At 41.5% G+C, this 20,360-nt stretch overlaps 1 protein-coding gene across 3 annotated transcripts in view; it reads right to left on the reverse strand.

Annotated features, from left to right (window-relative positions):
• Positions 1-7,487: 7,487 nt before the first annotated feature.
• Positions 7,488-20,360, reverse strand: part of Gucy1a1 (guanylate cyclase 1 soluble subunit alpha 1) — a 53,769-nt gene continuing 40,896 nt past the window's right edge. For all 3 annotated transcript variants that reach the window (XM_075950515.1, XM_075950516.1, XM_075950517.1), the window contains exons 7-9: positions 17,855-17,998; positions 12,483-12,637; positions 7,488-9,820 (exon numbers count right to left, since the gene is read on the reverse strand). In XM_075950515.1, coding sequence (XP_075806630.1) covers positions 9,616-9,820; positions 12,483-12,637; positions 17,855-17,998 — 504 coding nt within the window. In that variant the 3' untranslated portion in view covers positions 7,488-9,615. The remainder of the gene's footprint in view (positions 9,821-12,482; positions 12,638-17,854; positions 17,999-20,360) is intronic.

A 20,360-nucleotide genomic window follows, 5' to 3' on the forward strand; every position in this document is an offset into this window, starting at 1 on the left:
CCTGCTGGGAGAAGCTTCAGAAAAGGGCCGACAGAATTATGGTCCTGATGAGAGGGCCAAACACTCACCTTCTCTGCTGTAGTATTCTGTTGTGTGGCATGCTCCTCCAGATGGAAACATTCTTTGCAGGAGAGAAGGAAAGGCTCATGTCACTCTAGGCAAATGAGATTCACCTGGGAGAGCAGGGAAGCCTGAAGAAAGCCCTGCCTTGGCTTTACTGAAGCCGCCAATGAATGCAAGAGGAGGCCAATCTGAACAGATTCCCTATCTATCTAAAATATCCCTCGGATTTATTCTGACTCTGTGAAACTTTCTTTAAGGTATAAATATTATCTCAAAATGTAAACTTTCTGTTTTGATATTAATGGTTAAATAGAGTATTAATTCTAACCTTAGAGTTTATGTCGCTTCCTGTACATCATTTCAGGCCTTTTTATTGCATCACTGCCAGAATTCCTTGGATGTTAAACATCTTCTGTGTGAGAAAAACTGATGAAGGAGAGAGAAGAATGATATCCACAGGATTCCTGTTCTTTGGCCCAACTATGAACCTCTCTAAGCACCTGTTTCCTCTTCTAAACATAAGACAATCCAGGGTATTTAATGTAACAATATTTAAAGGACATACAGCATTAGCATGTGGTAAGCTCTCATCAAATATTAGCTTTATAATCCATTTAAACAATGTGATTCTTAAAAGTACAGATAGTTACTGTTTGCACATGTTGTGTTTGAGTTAAAACAACTTGCTTAAATCTCATAATAGTATTATAGAGTGTCAATAAGCCAGATTCCTAGGCCCTCCTTTATTCTCTTGAACTCAAGAGACAGTAGTCAATGTCAACAGAATAAAATAGCCCCAGATGTATGCTATAACATTAATCCATGGGAAAGAAAGACAGTCCATTCTGGGTTCTGTCTTAATTCATTATCTTCCAACCTAAAAGTATTCAGTTCATGGAACTGCTCCCTTTCTTTTTTTGTTAGGAATTGATTACATTCAGCTTTTATTCTTGCCAAAAGACTATTTGAAATGTCCATAAATAATTGATCTTCAAGAGCAGACTTATTCTTTAGGCATAAACTCTTTAGTGGTTTCTTCTGTCTAAATTAAGGTAGAACTACCTTCAGGGAAGCAAGGAGTTTCTCATGTGGAAAAATGGCGTAGCTGACAGAAATGATTAGGCAACCTTCTATCCTGACAAAATGTCCACACCCTCATCTCCACAGCCCTTGGCAGGTAATTTGATTAAAAGGAAGGCATGTTAGTAGGGCTTAAAAGATGGGGCAAGAATTTGTGCAAGACAAGAATGGCTTCCCTGAGTGAAACAGATAAATCAGCAAGAAGGTGTCTCACTACTACTTTTCTCTTACAGTGGTGAAATATTGTGATGAAGATGATTTACAGAAGTAAGACTTTATAAGGGCTCACGATTGCAGAGAGAGTCCACAATGCCAGCGGAGGCATGGCAGGAGGCCGCTGGACCAAGAACCTGGCAGAAATCTTCAACCATACACTTGAAGCAGAAAGAGTGAATTGATAGTGGGGCAAAGCTATTGACCCTCAAATCCTGCCCCCAGTGAGGCATTTCCTCCTGGAAGAACGCATTACCCTGCAACGTTCCCAAACAGTATCACCAATCAGGGAACCAAATGTTCAAAAATGTGAACCTAAGGAGGGGATATATCTTAAAGCAGCAGCACACTTGGTCAGGAAGAGGGTTCTCACAAAGAATTCAATTTGTCAGCATGGTCTTGAACTTCCAACCTTGAGAACAGTGAAAAATAAGAACCTATAGATTATGTCTATATGCTTTTATGGTAGCAGTCTAAGCTGGCTAAGACTGGTGTCCAGATTACATTCAAACTAGATCTTTCAGAAATGTCAGTAGCAGCAGAAATTCTCCATACACAACTCTTATGACTATATTAAGTTTTTGTTCTCTTGGTTTTTTTTTTGTTGTTGTGTTTGCTGAGGAAATGCCCACACAAGAAGAAGCTTGTATCTACCACAGGCCACTCCGGCCATAGAGAAGCAGTTTGTTTTTTTTTTAATTTTACATTTTGTGATATTTAATAGTTTTTTATTTAAGGACTTTATAAAAATATTTTCTTTGGCTGGGCAGTGGCGGCGCATGCCTTTCATCCCAACATTCGGGAGCAGGCAGATCTCTGTGAGTTCAAGGCCAACCTGGTCTACAAGAGCTAGTTCCAGGACAGCTAGGACTGTAACACAGAGAAGCCCTGTCTTGAAAAACAAACAAACAAATACTTTCTTTGTGACAGTGGATGGATTCTAGAGCCTAAAGATTTTCTTCAGCATCTTCTCAGAGCTGGAAAAACATCAACGGCATAGTAATTTGTGCATTCCCTAGTATTTATTATTTTTCTCATTACATGCAAACACTAGGACTATGTATAAGGAAAGACCTCTTCCTGCATTGAGAATTAGGTTAGGTTTGAGCAAGCACCAAGGCTGAAGAGAAAGGCTGAGAGAAGAGGGGAGGCCATGGGTCAGGAGTTCCCTCTGGGACAGGAAATCCTCCTGGGGAGAATGAGGCACGTTTCCAAGAATGTGAATGAGAATGTGAACTGCCACTTGTTCCTTGTGACTCTTAAAGTTTAACTGGTTGTGTAGATATGCACAGATGTGGATAATGAGCCACCAATCGCCTCTTCTAGACGCCACATCTGCCACTCCTCTTCAGGGCTGCAGCTCAGCAATTAGCTAAGCACAGACTCTTTACCTTTCTCACAGAGTAGCTCTATGGGTCTGGTATGACATTGGGAAGCATATAGATCTCTCCTAGTCTAGCCTCTGCATATGGACATTTGGTTATCTTTATCATAACCTACAGAGCCTATGAGAGAGTTAGCAAGATAGAGAGCATCTAAGGAGGTTAGAAGTCCCATGACTAACTTAATACACTCCTGGTCTCAGAAGTGAACAAGTGCTGAGACCTCATGGTGAACACAGAGTGTTTTTGTAGAAAAAGAGGACACACAAAAGTTAGAAGACAAGATTGCTTTTTGTAAAATTTTATTTATTTTACATGTATGGGTGCTTTGTCTGCATGTATGTCTGTGCACCATATATGTACCTGATGCTCAGGGAAGGCAGAGGTGGCTGTCAGATTCTGAGGGACCGGAGTTACAAATGTCATATCGGCAGCCATGATATGACATTCATAGAAATAGAACCCAGGTCATCCAGCAGAGCAGTCAGTGCTCCTATCTACTGAGCCAGCTCTCCAGTCTCCAAGATTTCTCTTCTGAAGACAGCTCTAAGAATCATCATTGGGTCCAGCAAGAGTCCCATTTGTTTTCCCAAGACTGCATCCCCAAGCCCTAAGGGTCCCCCACTGCACCCTAAGGATCTGCCGCTACTCCCTACCTCTTAAGAGCACTGCCACCTCTCACATCACCACGCTGAGACCCACGTCTCTGAAGCATGACCCATCTTGAGGTAAATCAAACTACACACCATCTGTATCTATTGACCACTCCACTTGGTCTAGAGCATCTTTATCAGAGCAGCATGGTTCATTGCCAGATGCAGACTTAGACTTGTCTTAGTCAACAAGAGGAGAATCTAGACTAATGGCTGCTCATCAGGTATCTAACATCTCTCTTAAATCCTGGAGTTACAACAATTCCTTTCTGTCCACATTCGGTAAGCACAGACTAGGGGAAAAGGCCACCTTTACTGTGTGAGATGATAGGAAGAAATGGGAATGATCAGAATAATCTATACAATCTTAAGCATTTATAGAAGGCTTACTCTTTGCCAGACATTATTCTACACTTTGTACTGCCTGTTATTTCAGTGGTCCCCATTATCATGAGATTGATGGGCTCTGTTCAGACTAAGTCCAGCCACAGACAAGATAATATAGAAATATTTACTTCTTACATAGCTATACAATATATGCAATAACATATACAACACACATATACATGCATATATACAACACAATACAAATATTTGTATATTTTATTAATATATTTAATATTTTATGTGTATTACTGAGAGCAGGTGACAGTGAAAACAGCGTCTTTATGGGGCAATGTCTTCAAACCTACACAGAGAGAGAATGATCTTCTCAGATCAGGCAAACAACTTATATGCTCCCTATTGGTGTCTGTCAGTTGGTGCACTTATTTCACACAGCCTGGAATCCATTAGCTCTGAGGAAAGAAGAAACACACTCAAGTGAAGAGCAAAGTGTACCCTCCCTACTATACACTTGAGCTGCTTACAATGAGGGAAGAAGGGCATCTCTGAAAAGATACACATGGGGGGGAAATGCCATCTCTTTGCAAATGCAGGGACACGTCTCTTCCTGACAGGTGTGGACAGGGCTGTCACCTCTCATTGACTTAGGCATGAGCTAAGAAGGGACTGTGGGGTTTCATCCCTTTCTTTCCATCTGCTTAATGGACAATGAACCTGCTTTTAGACAACCAGCTCTTGGTGTTTGGCGGCCTCACCTACCGAACTGCACCCTGAGAGTAGCTTCTTTTCAGGAGGAATTTGGAATAAGGAGTGGGACTGTGACGGAGCACATTTTAAGAAACTTTCATATGCAAGAGCTGGAAATACTCTATAGAATTTTCTTGTACCTGATCCAGCAAACCTAGAGAATCAGGAGAATTTCACAGAAAACTCCCTGGACATTGGTTTCACATTTTTTTTATTGCCACCGGGGAAAAGGAAGGCGGGAGTGTGAAGGACAAGACGTTTCATGGAAACTAGAGCTACCTTTCATTTGGTCCATTTGCTTGGAAGGCACTGCAAAAAGCTGTATAATTGTTAAAGCAACTAATTCCTAAAACCCATTACCTATCTCTCAATGAAAACACAAGTGGCTCACACAAGTCTGCCTTTAAATGGAATTCTAAAGGAGTTTCTTAAGTCAGTTTGTTCAGTCACAGGAGTCCATTGTAGTGTCTCTTACCATGGATAAGCAGTCACTGACTGAGTGGCAAGCATGGTTGGCTGCTGGTATTTCCATAACTGTGAGTATTGCCAGGAAACCATGTCAGTATATCTCCACTTCGGAGATCAGGGTGTATTAAGTGAGGCATAGGACTTTAAATTGAGCTAACTTTTTCTCTTCATGGTGTCCACCTTGGTAGTGGTGATGATGGGAACCAAGTCTTGGAGCAGTTGCGTTAAGTCTACATGGACCTAGGGTGGTAATTTAGAGACTAGTACTGGTGAATAAAAGAATTCAGAGGAGCAGGTTAGTAAAGGCCTAGAATGCTGTGTACAGAGCATTCCAGAAGAGTGTGGTGGGGTAGAATAATGACCAGGGAAGACATGGAGCATCTGAGAGACTCATAAAGTGATTTGACTGAGTAATGATAGAAATACAGACAGAAGCAGACTCATTGTGAGGTCTCCAATGGATTCTGATAGACATGGATACATCCTGCACATTTGCAACGCAAATGAACCAGGAAAAGCGAATGGCATGTCAAGTTTCTTCCCATAGTGGGCACCTCCAACATAAACGAGTATCTCTGACTTGGTCCAAGGATTCAGTACTGATAGTCTTCAAAGTTAGTAACTATGTACTGCATACTAGGGAATTGTTGTGAATAAATACTGCCTGAAGGGCCCAGAGCCTTAGTCCCTGGGAATTGCCACAATATTTATAAAGATGCCAGATCCACAACCACCGTCACCAGAACTTTCCAGTGAGTTTCATTTTTTTTCTTCCACCATGCGGATTGCCTAACACATTGTTCTTCCAGTTTCTTGGGCTTTTTTGCTTTGTTTTGTTTTAGTTTATTCTGAAGTTACCTCATAATTCTTTCTACCATAAAGAAGGGCTTGGCAGAGCTTCAGAGTAAACAAACATCTCAGCAGACTTTTTAGGACTTGGGCACCATGCAAGTTTGCTCTGCTAACCAATTTTCTTCAAACTCCGAGATTCACTTACAGTTTCTTTTTCTGGCATCAAGTGTTTTAAAAAAAATATTCGAAGCTTGAAAACACTTCTCTCTACAGTCTTTTTATGGAATATCTTAGATTAAGCCTTACATCTGCCATTTAAATTTTGTCTTGATTTTAAATGCTATATTTTAGACTAACACCGTAACATATCATGAAAGTAACTTAATTATGATTGCAACGGATCTGCCCTGATACGGAAGAAGTGAGGGTTTGAGATTATCACATTTTCCCTGTTAAGTTTTGAATTTTTAAAAAAATTAATCATTTATGAGTACTTTTCTATTTTCTTATAGAAATGTCAAATTTGAAGAACTGAACACGAACAAGGAAGTAAAGTTTTAGATGAAAATTGTGTGGGCTGTGTGGGTTGCTCCCAACAGATGCATATATGGCTAGGAAATCGAGATTAATAACATGCATTGCATTTGAAGTGACCTCAGATGAAAACACCCTGTGAGTCCTATCAGTGTCGTAAAGAAACATTTGGAGGGCACGCCACCATCACAAACCCAGACGCTGACTTTCTAAGGAAGGAAACTGGATGCAACAAACACTCCAAGGGACAGAGGGCTTCTGCAAGAAATGGGAGCCTTTTCCATCCCCGTGAAACACATAGAGACTTTCCAGGTCCTGAGAAGTCTCCAACCAATGGCTCTACATTATGTTGTGGCCCTGTAAATCCTGGTTGGAAATGACTTGGTGTCTTCTGTGTAATCAAGCAAGCAAATCTGCCCTAGCTGTTCGCTAGAACTTTGACAATTGAATCGCCCTTCCCCTCATCTCTGCTGAGTAGTTTCTGTTGAGTGGAAGATGCTAACGGCTGCCTTTGCAAACACCCCCCCCCAACCCAGGTACCATATCTGGTGCTGTCACCATTTAATTCTACGTGTAACTGTCCAACTCACATAAAGGACATTATCCTCAAAGTTTACAGGTCATGGAGGTCAAATATTTTTACAATTCAATGAAAAGTAGGGAGTCACAGTGTTTAGAAGTGTTACTGTTCCCCAAAGGCCTGTGTGTTGACGGTTTCTTCCCCAGCGTGGCACTCTTGGGAAGCAATGACACTGTAACCAGAAGGAGGCTAGTGAGACCCTTCCCTTTCCTCTCTGTACTTCACTTCCCGGCTATGGCATGATCACGCGGTTCTAGTTTGGGGACTGAACAGATGCCACCACACTTGCAAGAGCTTTATTGATTCAGTTATTCTGTTCATTCTTCTGGCAAAAGACCCCAAGGATGACGTGAACTGTTTTCCACTAAGAGAGAAGTGACTGTTCGTGCCGCCACCCCTGTGCACTAATACTCATTGCCATCTATGAATTTCCTGAAACAGTTTTTGAAAAACACACACTGTCTCTCACCCACATCCTTTCAGGTCCAGCATGCCCCCCTTGTCCTTGTCTCATGGTTCTAATACTGTTGCAGAAGCAGAAGGCAATGGCTTGGCTTGGCTTTGTCGATTGTTAATGGGCCCTCACAAGCAGGTCTAGGGAACCTACAACAGAGAGTCTCTCCGGGAAAATAATTTTTGATAATATTTTTATTTAGTAAAATGCCAAAATAATAGAAAAGTTACAAGACTCGGACATGGAGTGTCCATGCTTCTTTTACTTGGCTATCCACAGTCCCTCCCTTTTTTCCAGGTGTACACAGGTGACAGAGGTGAACGTGATCATATATCATATACACATGAGCGATACATGCAGTTTCTTCCCACCGCTTGGCTTGGAACTCAGGACCGCATGCATGCTAGGGGATTTTACTCTGCTATTGAGCTATATCTCCGTCCCTAAAAGACCGGGTGGAATTCTAATTAATGTGCAAGCATCTGAATCAGATTATTAGTGGCATAGCAACTTGTTATATACACAGGTGATGAGAATGATGTCCTGTCTGGTGCTTCTAATTGCCTGTATAATTCCTATTACTTTCCTTGTAATGAATTTCAGTTCCAGAAAGAGAAAGAGCGTGTTTAATGAGACACTACCAGCCTTTGAAGAAACTCACTGGAGTGTTTTAGTCGTACCCTTGGGAAACTGGGGCTTGGCAAGTGGTGACTATTAGACCCGATGCCTGGAGACTAGTGGAGGTAGTAAAGGACTTTTAAACGGATTTTCTTTTCAAATCCATGCCTAAAAAGTCAGAATGAATATAGCTCTGCTAATACCGATTCAAAAACCCTACTACGCATCTTTCTCTTGCCTTAAAGTTGATCTTGTTTTTAAAGTCGAATCCTTTACCAGACTGAACACTGGAACTTAATTTGAGAGAGAGTATGAAATGACATCAGCAGTAAAATCCAAGCTCCCTGGTGACGGAGTCACTTGATAGCAGAGCCCTTCCTTGCCTAGCATGCATGAGCCTTCTGCTCTATCCCCAGAATCACGCACACATGCACAAGGGGGATGGAAGAAAGAGGGCTTGAGAGGAGGGCATGGGAGGGAAAGGAAATTAGTTCAAATTCCAGAAAAAAATGTTTGGAAATCTCCACAACGAACCACAGTAAGGTCTTCTTCATTAGTATTAGTGGTTTCTTTAGAAAACACTATCAAGATACTTTACCTAGAATAAAAGCTTCACAGATGTACACCAAATAATACAAAACTTAATTCTTACACAGACACTAAAATGGTCAGCAGAAATACTTATGAAGCTATTAAAAAGGATAAAAATAAGTCTCATTTTCTACTTCTGAGCTAAAACTTTCCTCCTTGGATTTCATGGCTCAACATGGCAGTAGCGGATCATTTGGTCATGTATATGTGAGAACATGTTACCACTGCGCTCTCCTGCAGGCTCTCTATATGCAAGCTTTAATCCACGTCGCAATGCCTTAATTAGATTATCACATTTTAACTGTAAGCCTTTTATTATGAAAATTTTGCTATTAGTATGTTTTACATGGATTAATAGGAAGTAAATTTTCATTGTTAAATAAAATAGGCTTTGCCACATATAGAGTCAAAACAAAAAAAAAGCATTTGTTTTATGATATATTGTGATATGGAGAATATTTCTAATGTTAAACATGAAAATATTCTTTGATAAATGCAGAACTATTTTATACCACATTTGATCTAATGTCTAATTGCTTATTTTCTAAAAAAAGGGGGGAATAAAAGAAAAGAAATACACACGCAAAGATGTAGCTGAAAAGAAGGAGCAGGCCTAATGTTCTACAGACGCTGTGCTTAAATGCGGAAATTTAATCAGACGCAGCCTTGAAAAGGCCAGAAGCTCCTACAGGATTAAACGCTGTCACTTCTGTATTTTAAAGGCAACACTATCACAAATACAATCTAATAACCACGGCATTGCACTGGGCGCAGGCTGTAGGTGAATCCATGGCTTTATATAGTTGAACTTGGCTATAATTGCCTGGGATATGTACAATGTGCTGGATTTTGAGTGCAGGTAGTGATTGTTCTAGAACAAGACTATGTCCTCAAAAGTCACTTTTGAGGTTTGTTTCTTAAATAGAGGATTGAAATGCTGAAGTGTATACATTTTGTTATGTTAAGTGGGAGGCAGAGGAGACAAGGACTTAGTTCCTGAAATTTCAACACTGCTTTTCATCTTCTGTAATCCTAAAGTCATTTCAGAGATTCTGCAAGTCCTCAAAGGAGTCAAATCTGTACGCATGTGGCTCCCTAATCTACTCCCGACGCTTTGCCTAAGAAGTTGGAGTTTCCATCTTCCACATCTTTCTGCTGGAACCATGGCTTAGAATTAGGTCCTTGCTGCTGATAAGCATCCAGAAAATGACAGATCCCAGGAATGTCACTAGGGAAGTTTGGTGGAAGCTCCTCCCTTGATCTCGGGGTAAACACAAAACCAGGACAATCTTTGAGTAACCTAAAAATAAAATATAATAAAATAAAAAATCTAATGCTAACAGAAACATTTGGCAGTTCATGACAAGACAACAGAAATAATTGGGTATTACTACAGTAGTCACATTAGGGATAACTGATAAAAAGATTCCCATTAGTCAATAGATAGTTACACACACAGAGACAAATGCTACAAAGAATCTAAATCATACATTTGGCTCATATTAAAAGAAAAATTAATTATGCAATATTGGGGATAATGTGATTGACATAACAATGAGATTCATAAACATAAACTTTAAGTTTTAATCATAACAAACATATATCATTTTAATGTCACTGAAAAGGGTTTCTCCTAAGTTAAAAATGATAAATGATTATCCGATGTGGGATTCTCCTCTGTATGCTGTGAATATCATTGGTTAATAAAGGAACAGGCTTGGCCTGATAGGGTAGAACAGAGCTAGGTGAGAAAAACTAAACTAAATGCTGGGAGACAATAGTGGGGTAAACACTATTTACCTAAGGATGACCTTGTACATCCGAACTTCCTGACCCCATCTTCTGCGTACTGGGATTGCAGCATGCACAACCACTGTTGGTTCATGCAGTGGTGGGGATATCACCCCAGAGCTTCAAGCATGCTACATAAGCATGATACCAATGGAGACGCATCTCCAGTCCCTAAATGAGCTTCAGTTGCATGTGTAGAACTCTACTTATTGTCGGTATCTATTTGTATAAAGGCACATAAACATAAGGGAATGGCGAGAAAATGTCTTGCAATATAGAAGCTTTTATGTTTTCGTAAGGTGAAATAGTATGATATTCTTGGGATCTGTAGGGATCTGGAATACTTTGTTACTTTGGAGTCTCCATTAAAGGGCTTTTTTTAAATAAGACAAAATCTATAAAATAATTGAAGTCTATGGACATAGAGTAGCTGTTTATTTTCTGGTTAAATGTGGATAAATGGTACCACAAGACAGGAAATCATTGGCTCAGCTTGCTAAGTGACTGTACTGGGATTGAACCTACAGCTTCATTCAAGCTAGGTCAGCCCTTTACTCCTGAGCTATGTCTCCAGTCCTCCTTTAGCTTTTTAAAAACGATTTACTTATTCATGTTTTATGTGTATGGGTGTTTTGTCTGCATTTTATATGTGTCTGGTTGTCCTTGAAGCCAGAAGAGGGTTGCTGGATCATCTGGAACTGGAATTACAAAGGTGAGGGTGCTTGATACTGAACCTGAGTCCTCTGGAGGAGCAGCAACTGCTCTTAACTCTGAGCCATCTTTCCAGACCTCTCCTTAATGTTTTCATTTTGTGACAGTCTCATAAATTTTCCAGGCTGGCTTTGAACTCACTGCAGTTCAAACTCTCCCTGAACTTGATCTCATCCCGATTCAGCCTTCAGAGTAACCTGAATTCCAGGCCTGTGCCACCACTCACACTAAGATCTCCTCTTGATGCTGCATGACACTTGGCTCCTGTGTTACAATGTCACCATTTGCTGCTGGTGAATGCAGACTGAAATTGGTTAAGGACCTGACAGTTTTCCTCTGCTGCCCCCCCCCCCCACACACACACTTTTGTCCCTGTGGTTCTGAAACAAGGAATTTAACCCTTGTCCTTGGTTGTCAGAGTGACCCCCAAACCCTTGGAAATTTCCTGAGTTACAGAATTGCTGCTGGTTTGTTGTTGTTGTTGCTGCTGCTGGTGGTGGTTTTTTGTTTGTTTGTTTGTTTTGTTTAAACCCTTTGGGTCCCACCTGGTTTATATTAATGAGATGACCCAGAGTGGGGCCAGAGTTCCAGAAATATCTTCCAGGTTAGAAGAGGGCTGAGGCAGGGGACTGGAAACTGTTTTATTAACCAAGCGGGTGGGGCAGTCCATCCTCCCTCAGAGCAGGGGATGCAGGCATTAACTGTTAAAAGAGCAGAGCCTCCTGGTTATGCCTCCACTGTTGTGGCAAGAGCCAGTAAGTAATACGTCCAGATTGCATAGGAACTCTGCATTTGGAGCCCAGCCAGGTTTCACCTTCTTCATTTGACTGATCGTGACTTGTATTCTTTACAATTAAGGCATCCTGGGTTGTTCAGGCATCACTTGCCTGAATCTGACATTATTCTAACGACTCCTTTGGAGGGCTCAGGGCAGCCCTCATATCTGAAGTTAGTTGGTCAAAAGTGATATAGCCCAAGCACTCTTGGAGTGTGGCCCGTGTCTGATCTTAATCAGTTTTGTTGAGCACTGACCCGTATAAAATGTTGTCATTGTGTTAACTCTGGGCAGCTACTGTCAGAACTGTACACCAAGATACCAGCTGGTGTCAGAATACCCACTGATATACTGAGAAGGTTAACACACATTCAATAAAAATAAATATGGGAGAAGATGTGATATCTGTTAAGAATTAATGCTATAATTATCTCTGAAGAGTAGCGAAAGCCTTAAAGCAAGTTAAAGTAAGAATTCTAAACGTTATTTCATTTCATTTTCCTGTAACATTTCCGATGCAAATAAAACAGGACAGAGAGGACAGATGCAAACGACAACGGCATCAAAGGGAAAACCATGCATTTTAGGTTCTTAATGCAGTCGGTACCTGTATGTTGTGGGGCTGGCAGTGATTAATGCAATTGGTACCTGTATGTTGTGGGTAGGCTCCTAATTCAATCAGTACCTGTATGTTGTGGGGCTGACATTGATCTTCCGCGGTACACTGCAGGACTCAAATTTGTTAGCCAGAGTGACGTTGTTTCCAAACAGGCAGTAACGGGGCATTTTGACTCCGACAACTCCAGCGAACACTGACCCAGAATGCAGTCCAATTCGCATCTGAAAGCAAAATAACAGTATTCCCATATTCCCAGTCTCTGGAAAGTCACTTCCCACTTGCCAGTATTGTTTGAATGCGTTGTCTAGATGCTTCTAACCAGTGTAACTAACTATAGTGGCAGTTCATTTGTATTTTAATAAACAACAGCCACACTGGCCAGTCTTACAGATCAGGCAGCAATAACACTCACCTTTAATCCCAGTAGCCACACTAGTTTTCCATAAAAACCAGCTGGTAGTGGTGCACACCCTTAATCTCAGAATTAGAGAGGGTTATATAATGGGAGAAGACAGCTCTCAGACTCAGTTTCTTTCTGGCGTTTCCTGGAGGCAAGATTGCCATTTCGAACTCAGATCGAGATAAGAGTCAGTGACTGCCTTGTTTCTCTGATCTTCGGGTTGAACTCCCAGATCTGTCCAGGAAGTTTCATTAATCAATTGTCCTTCAGCTAACTCCATCACGTTCCCCTCTTTCAGTGAGTCACCCTCTCAGGGCCACACAAAGCTACCTTACCAGGAGTCAGTGGTCACAGCAGGTAACTCTGCTCCGTAGGGTGTTTTGTTTTATTTCACCTGTCTTTAGCATCTGGAATAAACTTGTTCTCAGGCCTCTCAGGATCACTGCGGCAGAATAATTAAGAACCCCTAGGTTGCTCACACAAAGCTGCTCTGTCTTTTAAAGGAGAGAAACAGCCTTCCTAGAGTCTAGCGGGAAATTCTTGAAGCAAGGCCAGAGAAGGACCACCTGTAGTTGCTGATAGTTAGAAGGCTAGAGCAGGATGTTCTCCTGAACTCTGGAGCTTGAGGTCAGCTTGTGGGATCTAAAACAAAACACTTTGCTTTACAATAATTGTATGCCAAACACAAGTCCTTTATTTAAGTGACTAGCAACTGAGGAAAAGAATTGTAACATTGAACTGGAAATGATAGAGGGTAGAGAAAATTGTAGAGTGTCGGGGACCCAGAGCCCTGTCGCTACCTTCTCTACTGTCTAGACTCAGGAACCTAAAGTCCAGACTCATACAACATGAAACTTAGACGATATGTAAATATCGTCTAGATACAGCCCCAGCTGTCCTGGAGCTGACTGTATAGCCGAGCAGAGTCTTTTGAATATCTGATTCTCCTGTTTTCACCTCCAAGTGTTGGAATTGGGATTAAAGGCTTTTAAGAGGGTTTCTCTTAAAGATCCAGGCCCTTGAGGAAATGAAAGGATGCACACATTCTTAACCAACGGCTGCAGCAAGCATGCTAACAGACAGTAAGGATATGATATTATGCTCTCGTTTTCAGCTTCTATATCCAGCTGTTCATCTGAAAAGTTTTATTAGTTGTATGCCCTTTAAATAAAGGCCAAAGACCCGGTTATCTGAGGGGTTGCTTGCAATTAAAAGACTCTGCGTGTTTTTAATTTCTAATAATACATTTATTATTCAGGTGTGGTGGCTCATGCCTTGAATCCTAACACCCCAGAGGCAGAGGCGGAGGTAGAGACAGGTAGATCTCTGTGGTTTGAGACCAGTCTGATCTACATCGTGAGTGCCAGGACAATCAGGGCTGCATAAAGAAACCCTGCCTCAAAAATAAAAAGTGATGGGGAATGGAACACAGCACAGCAATCCGTGGAGGTCCGAGGCCAGCTCCGCAGGGTGGCTTCTCTCCTCCTACCTTTGACTGTTGAGGAGAGAACTCACCAAGAGTGCACCGTGTCTTTGGTTATTGCTGAGCCATCTCTCCAGTTCAGGCACTTCTTAGTTTACAGCTAATGTTGGGCATTTGCTAGCAACGTCCTAGAATCATTCAAGATGTCCTACCCCAAATTCCCTGTTGTTCACAGACCAGAGCATCAGGAGAGGAGACTTCTGAAGATCTGCTTCCTGTGCCTTCGTCTCCCTCTGCTTATTCCTTCATCTATAAACAGGGGTGGGGATTCCTAGAGCCAGAAGTCTACACTAATAAACAAAACTTAGCTGTCTCCTGTACCTAGGTTTTTCACCCTTAGTAGAATATGGATTTACACAGTAATAATTGTACAATGTTAAGTTCCACAAATACAACCTTAGCACAACTATGCTAAGAAGGTTGTGTTCTCTTGGGCACACTCTTTTGCTTCAGTTTCTCTTTTGATTTTCAGATTTTTTTAAATGATAAGTTTACCATAACGTTTTCTTGTTTTATTTCATAAGTAATATGTGAGTGTATTCCCCTCAGAGATACGTTCCTCCCACACAGCTCTCCCTGTCTCCCCTTCTCCAGCTCTCAATCTCACATTTATCCCAAATTCAAGAACAGAAGGTCACCCATAAGGTGATCAGCATGTCTGAATGAATTTCCTTTCCCCTGGGAAAAGACAGCAAAATAATGAAAGGCAAAAGGAATTACATCTCTCATAACTCTCAAAGGGAACCTTTCTAATAGGGAAGCCCTTGGTTGGAGGCTTGTGTTGGTGTTGTCTGTTTAATCTCCTAGGCAGCTAAGCGAGGAAGGTACCTGATTCGAATTTTCCTCTTTCCTGCCTCTTAGTGACTTTCACTGCGAATCCGATTCCCAGCTCTCTATCCCATAGCCTGCTCAGAGTTTTCCACTCTGAGGGGGTGAGGATGAGTGAGGAGAGCAGGAAGAAGGGACTTCGCGATACAGGTATGTGACTATGCTAGGGGACAACACAAAGTTAAGAAACAAACAAACAAACACATTCAAAAATCAAAGCAAAGAAACACCAGGGAAATCGTTTTTACTTTTTTGTGAGGAAACCAGATGAATCCAAGACTTCAAATTCAGATTCCCAAGGAACTTAAACAGCCTTCAAATGTTGTCCCCCAAATTAAATGAGACAATGTCTAAATCACAGTGTGCAGCCCCCCGTACACACTCATGATTCCCTGTCTGCTAAAAGCACTCCCCCTCAACCCTGAGTTGTTCACTGTAAGTCTCTAAATCCTTCAGGTATTTCACAGGACTGCAGATGAACAGGTAATGAAAGAACTAATTAATATCTCACTTCACAGGTCACTAAGGCTAATCTGTTATTACCCAGGTAATTATCTTTAAGATTAACTATAAATAATTCTCCTAGCTGCAAAAATAAGAAAGACTACATTGAGGCAGCTAACAAAAATCCTGCCATTAATCTTTCTGATACGGATCTGACATATAAAATAATTTAAGTGGCAATCTTGACCTTATTGCTCACAGTCTAGATAGTTTTTAATATTTATTGTGATGTTATGAACTCTTTTACCAAAATATTAGAAAATAACCATGTGTTTCTTCTCTAAAAATGCAAGGATAGAAACTAAATCTGTTAATGTGAGACGCCGGGAAGCTACTGAAACACAGCTGCAAGGGATTCCGTACCCATCTTCTGCAGGGTTGGAAGCTGCGCTCCCTCCCCTGAGCGGACAGGTGACTGCCGTGAATGACAGAAGAGGCGGAAATGCCTATTCTGTGTAAGGTTAAGTCATGGAAGGCCATGCAACATCTGCCTGTCATTCGCTGAAATGTCAGCCACCATGGGAAACGTACGAGTACTTTTAGCCCACCATGCTGGAGCATGTAGTGTGTGCGTAGACAGTTGTAGCTGATACCAGACTTCCTACCATCCTACCCAGCAGGTGCGTAAAGCTGCTATTTTGGAATGGATCCTTCTGTTCACGCACTACAAGCCTAACTTTTCAACAGACTCCAATCTACTTGGTTATTCTTAGCGAGAGTCCCAGATATTTTACACCAAAAACTTGGCAGCCTTCTTGTAAGTTCTTCAAGCTCATGATGTGCAGAATCAATGTATAACAAACGGCTGTGGATTCACACTAGTGAATGTTGGGAAGTAGGCAACAGCAGTCTATGAATGAGCTGACCGACAAATTTGAGAAGCTCGTGAAGGCTTAGACACACGGCTTCTCTTAAGGTTACAGAAGGCCAAGGCAAAACTTGCCTTCAGCATAGCTTTATTTTTATGTTTCGCTTATTCCTTGAAATTGGATACTGAAAATTGGGATAGAGTTTTGCATTATTTTTAGAGCTCAGAGCTGAAAAGTCATCAAGTAAAGAGTGTTAAGATTAAGTGGTCAGTTTACTATAAGACAGCGCCTATAATCCACTCAGGTTTTATCCATGAAGCCAACTCTTGGTATTTTGTTTTTATTTTCTTTTTTGCAATAGTACAGTATTCTTATTTATTTATTTATTTAGTTTCAAAACAGAATTTCTTTTTATAACCCTTGATATCCTGGAACTGTCTCTGTAGACCAGGCTGGCCTTGAACTCACAGAAATCTGCCTGCTTCTGCCTCCCAAGTGCCGAGATTAAAGGCATGTGCCACCACTGCCCGGTCCACAATAGTACATGATTCTGTTTATGTCTCATCTCGAAGTCCAATAGTATCACACGCCTAGAGAATCCTGCTGGTTTCATAGTCAATATTCTTTCAGTTTTATATTTTTATTAAAACTTTATTATAAAAAAGTTTGCAAATAAAAACATAGCAGACAGGGAAATTAACCATATCCAATCTGGTTATAGACTTAGAATAGTCATTCCACAGTCAATTTCCTAAGGGGATATCCGCTGTTATTGCTGGAAAACAGATACTTCATTTTCTAAACTGCCTGTCCCGTATTAAATACATAAAGCTGACTGGATGCTGCACACGCGCATTGGGCTCGGGAAGGTCAGCTTCCCATGGGGACTGTGTCCCTTCTGTTTCCAACTGTGACTACAGTCATGGGAGCTTTGGGACTGTCTATAGCATGCTTAGGAGAGCGCATTTGCCAGTCTCATATCTTGCAACAGTAGTGATGCAAGAATTTCCATCTTGCCGGTTAAATTCCCAGCAGGTGTCAGACTGCCTTTCGGCCACCAGAATAAGAAGCAGCTTTCTGCTCAGCGTGGTTTTATGCCAATGCTTCAGCGACAGAGGTCTCGCATATGATTCCAAACCGCAGGAAAGCACTGGTCTGCTGTAGATCTTTAGAAGATGTTTTTAAAAAACCAACTTGCAAAAAATTTTCACTTATCTCAATTTTCTTGTAAGGCCATGTAACAGCCTATGGTGAACCACCCCCCTTTCCCGCCACACACACACACACACACACACACACACACACACACACATATCTAAACAAACTTGAGAAGACGTTCCTCTTTAAAACTGAACAATGGTCAGTGTACCAGGTTTTTGACAACCAGCTAATCTGCCACTTGCCATTGTCTTACCTTGATGGGTTCTCCATGGGGAGACATGACCTCGTTGGAGAGCTCCATCATCTTCAGGGCCATCAGGGCTATCTGGACGGCATGGGTGTCACTCTCTCTGTGCAGTCCCCCAGCCACACAGTATGCATCCCCAATGGTCTCCACCTGGATAGAGTATAGTTTGTCCATTAAATAATAGTTTGCCAGCATAGGCTTACGGCAGACACCAGAGCATTCTGGCCCTGTGTAGAAGCTGCAACCATGGTGAAGGTAACCATTCATTTCATAAATGCACAAGAGGCCAACTGCTGAGCTCAGGGACGTGAAATGAAAGACTGCACAGTCTGCGAAGACCCAATCAAATGGTCTCTATTGTAGACTACTACTAACCACATGTGTTCTTCCCTAAAAAGCAAACGAGCAGCAACAGAAACTATATATAATAGTACAAAATGTATTTGTTGCTTAGATTTTTATTTAGATTTCACTTTTTTTTGAGTTTATTTATTTTTATTTTTTAAATTTATTTTTTTTAATTTATTTATTTATTAAGGATTTCTGCCTCCTCCCTGCAACCGCCTCCCATTTCCCTCTCCCTCACCCGATCAAGTCACCCTCCCTCATCTGCTCGAAGAGCAATCAGGGTTCCCTGACCTGTGGGAAGCCCAAGGACCGCCCACCTCTATCCAGGTCTCCTAAGGTGAGCATCCAAACTGCCTAGGCTCCCCCAAAGCCAGTACGTGCAGTAGGATCAAAAACCCACTGCGATTGTTCTTGAGTTCTCAGTATTCCTCATTGTCCTCTATGTTCAGCTAGTCCGGATTTATCCCATGCTTTTTCAGACCCAGGCCAGCTGGCCTTGGTGAGTTCCCGATAGAACATCCCCATTGTCTCAGTGTGTGGGTGCACCCCTCGCGGTCCTGAGTTCCTTGCTCGTGCTCCGTCTCCTTCTGCTCCTGATTTGGACCTTGAAATTTCTGTCCCGTGCTCCTCTGTCTCTGTCTCCTTTCATCGCCTGATGAAGGTTAATATTCATGAGGATGCCTATGTGTTTGTCTTTGGGTTCACCTTCTTACTTAGCTTCTCTAGGAACATGCATTATAAGCCCAATGTCCTTTATTTATGGCTAGAAACCAAATATGAGTGAGTACATCCCATGTTCCTCTTTTTGGGTCTGGCTTACCTCACTCAGGATAGTGTTTTCTATTTCCATCCATTTGTATGCAAAATTCAAGAAGTCCTTGTTTTTTACTGCTGAGTAATACTCTAATATGTATATATTCCATACTTTCTTCATCCATTCTTCCGTTGAAGGGCATCTAGGTTGTTTCCAGGTTCTGGCTATTACAAACAATGCTGCCATGAACATAGTTGAGCATATACTTTTGTTGTATGATAGGGCCTCTCTTGGGTATATTCCCAAGAGTGGTATTGCTGGATCCAGGGGTAGGTTGATCCCGAATTTCCTGAGAAACCGAAACACTGCTTTCCAGAGTGGTTGCACAAGTTTGCATTCCCACCAGCAATGGGTGAGTGTCCCCCTTTCTCCACAACCTCTCCAGCAAAGGCTATCATTGGTGTTTTTTATTTTAGCCATTCTGACAGGTGTAAGATGGTATCTTAAAGTTGTCTTAATTTGCATTTCCCTGATCGCTAGGGAAGTTGAGCATGACCTTAAATGTCTTTTGGCCATTTGAAGTTCTTCTGTTGAGAATTCTCTGTTCAGCTCAGTGCCCCATTTTATAATTGGATTGATTAGCCTTTTACGGTCTAGTTTCTTGATTTCTTTATATATTTTGGAGATCAGACCTTTGTCAGTTGCGGGGTTGGTGAAAATCTTCTCCCAGTAAATGGGTTGCCTTTTTGTCTTAGTGACAGTGTCCTTTGCTTTACAGAAGCTTCTCAGCCTCAGGAGGTCCCATTTATTCAATGATGCCCTTAGTGTCTGTGCTGCTGGGGTTATACGCAGGAAGTGGTCTCCTGTGCCCATGTGCTGTAGAGTACTTCCCACTTCCTCTTCTATCAGGTTCAGTGTGTTCGGACTGATATTGAGGTCTTTAATCCATTTGGACTTGAGTTTTGTGCATGGTGATAGATATGGATCTATTTTCATTCTTTTACAGATTGACATCCAGTTTTGCCAGCACAATTTGTTGAAAATGCTGTCTTTTTTCCATTGTATACTTTTAGCTCCTTTATCGAAAATCAAGTGCTCAAAGGTTTGTGGGTTAAAGTCAGGGTCTTCTATTCGATTCCGATTTCACTTTTATTCATTATATTTATTTATGTATATGTGTGTTTGGAAACCGTGTGTGTATGAGTACCTACAGATGCCAGAAGAGGGCATTGGATTCCCTGGAGCTGGCGTTACAGGCAGTTGTGAGACTCCCTGTGTAGGTGCTCAGAACTAATCTCATGTCTTCTGGAGGATCAGCAAGATCTCTTAATGGCTGAAGCATTTCTTCAGCATACTTTGAATTTCTAGTGAATTTTGATAGTGGGATCAATTTCCCATCACAAAACTACA

This window comes from Microtus pennsylvanicus, chromosome 16, assembly GCF_037038515.1.
Source record: "Microtus pennsylvanicus isolate mMicPen1 chromosome 16, mMicPen1.hap1, whole genome shotgun sequence".
NCBI lineage: Eukaryota > Metazoa > Chordata > Mammalia > Rodentia > Cricetidae > Microtus > Microtus pennsylvanicus.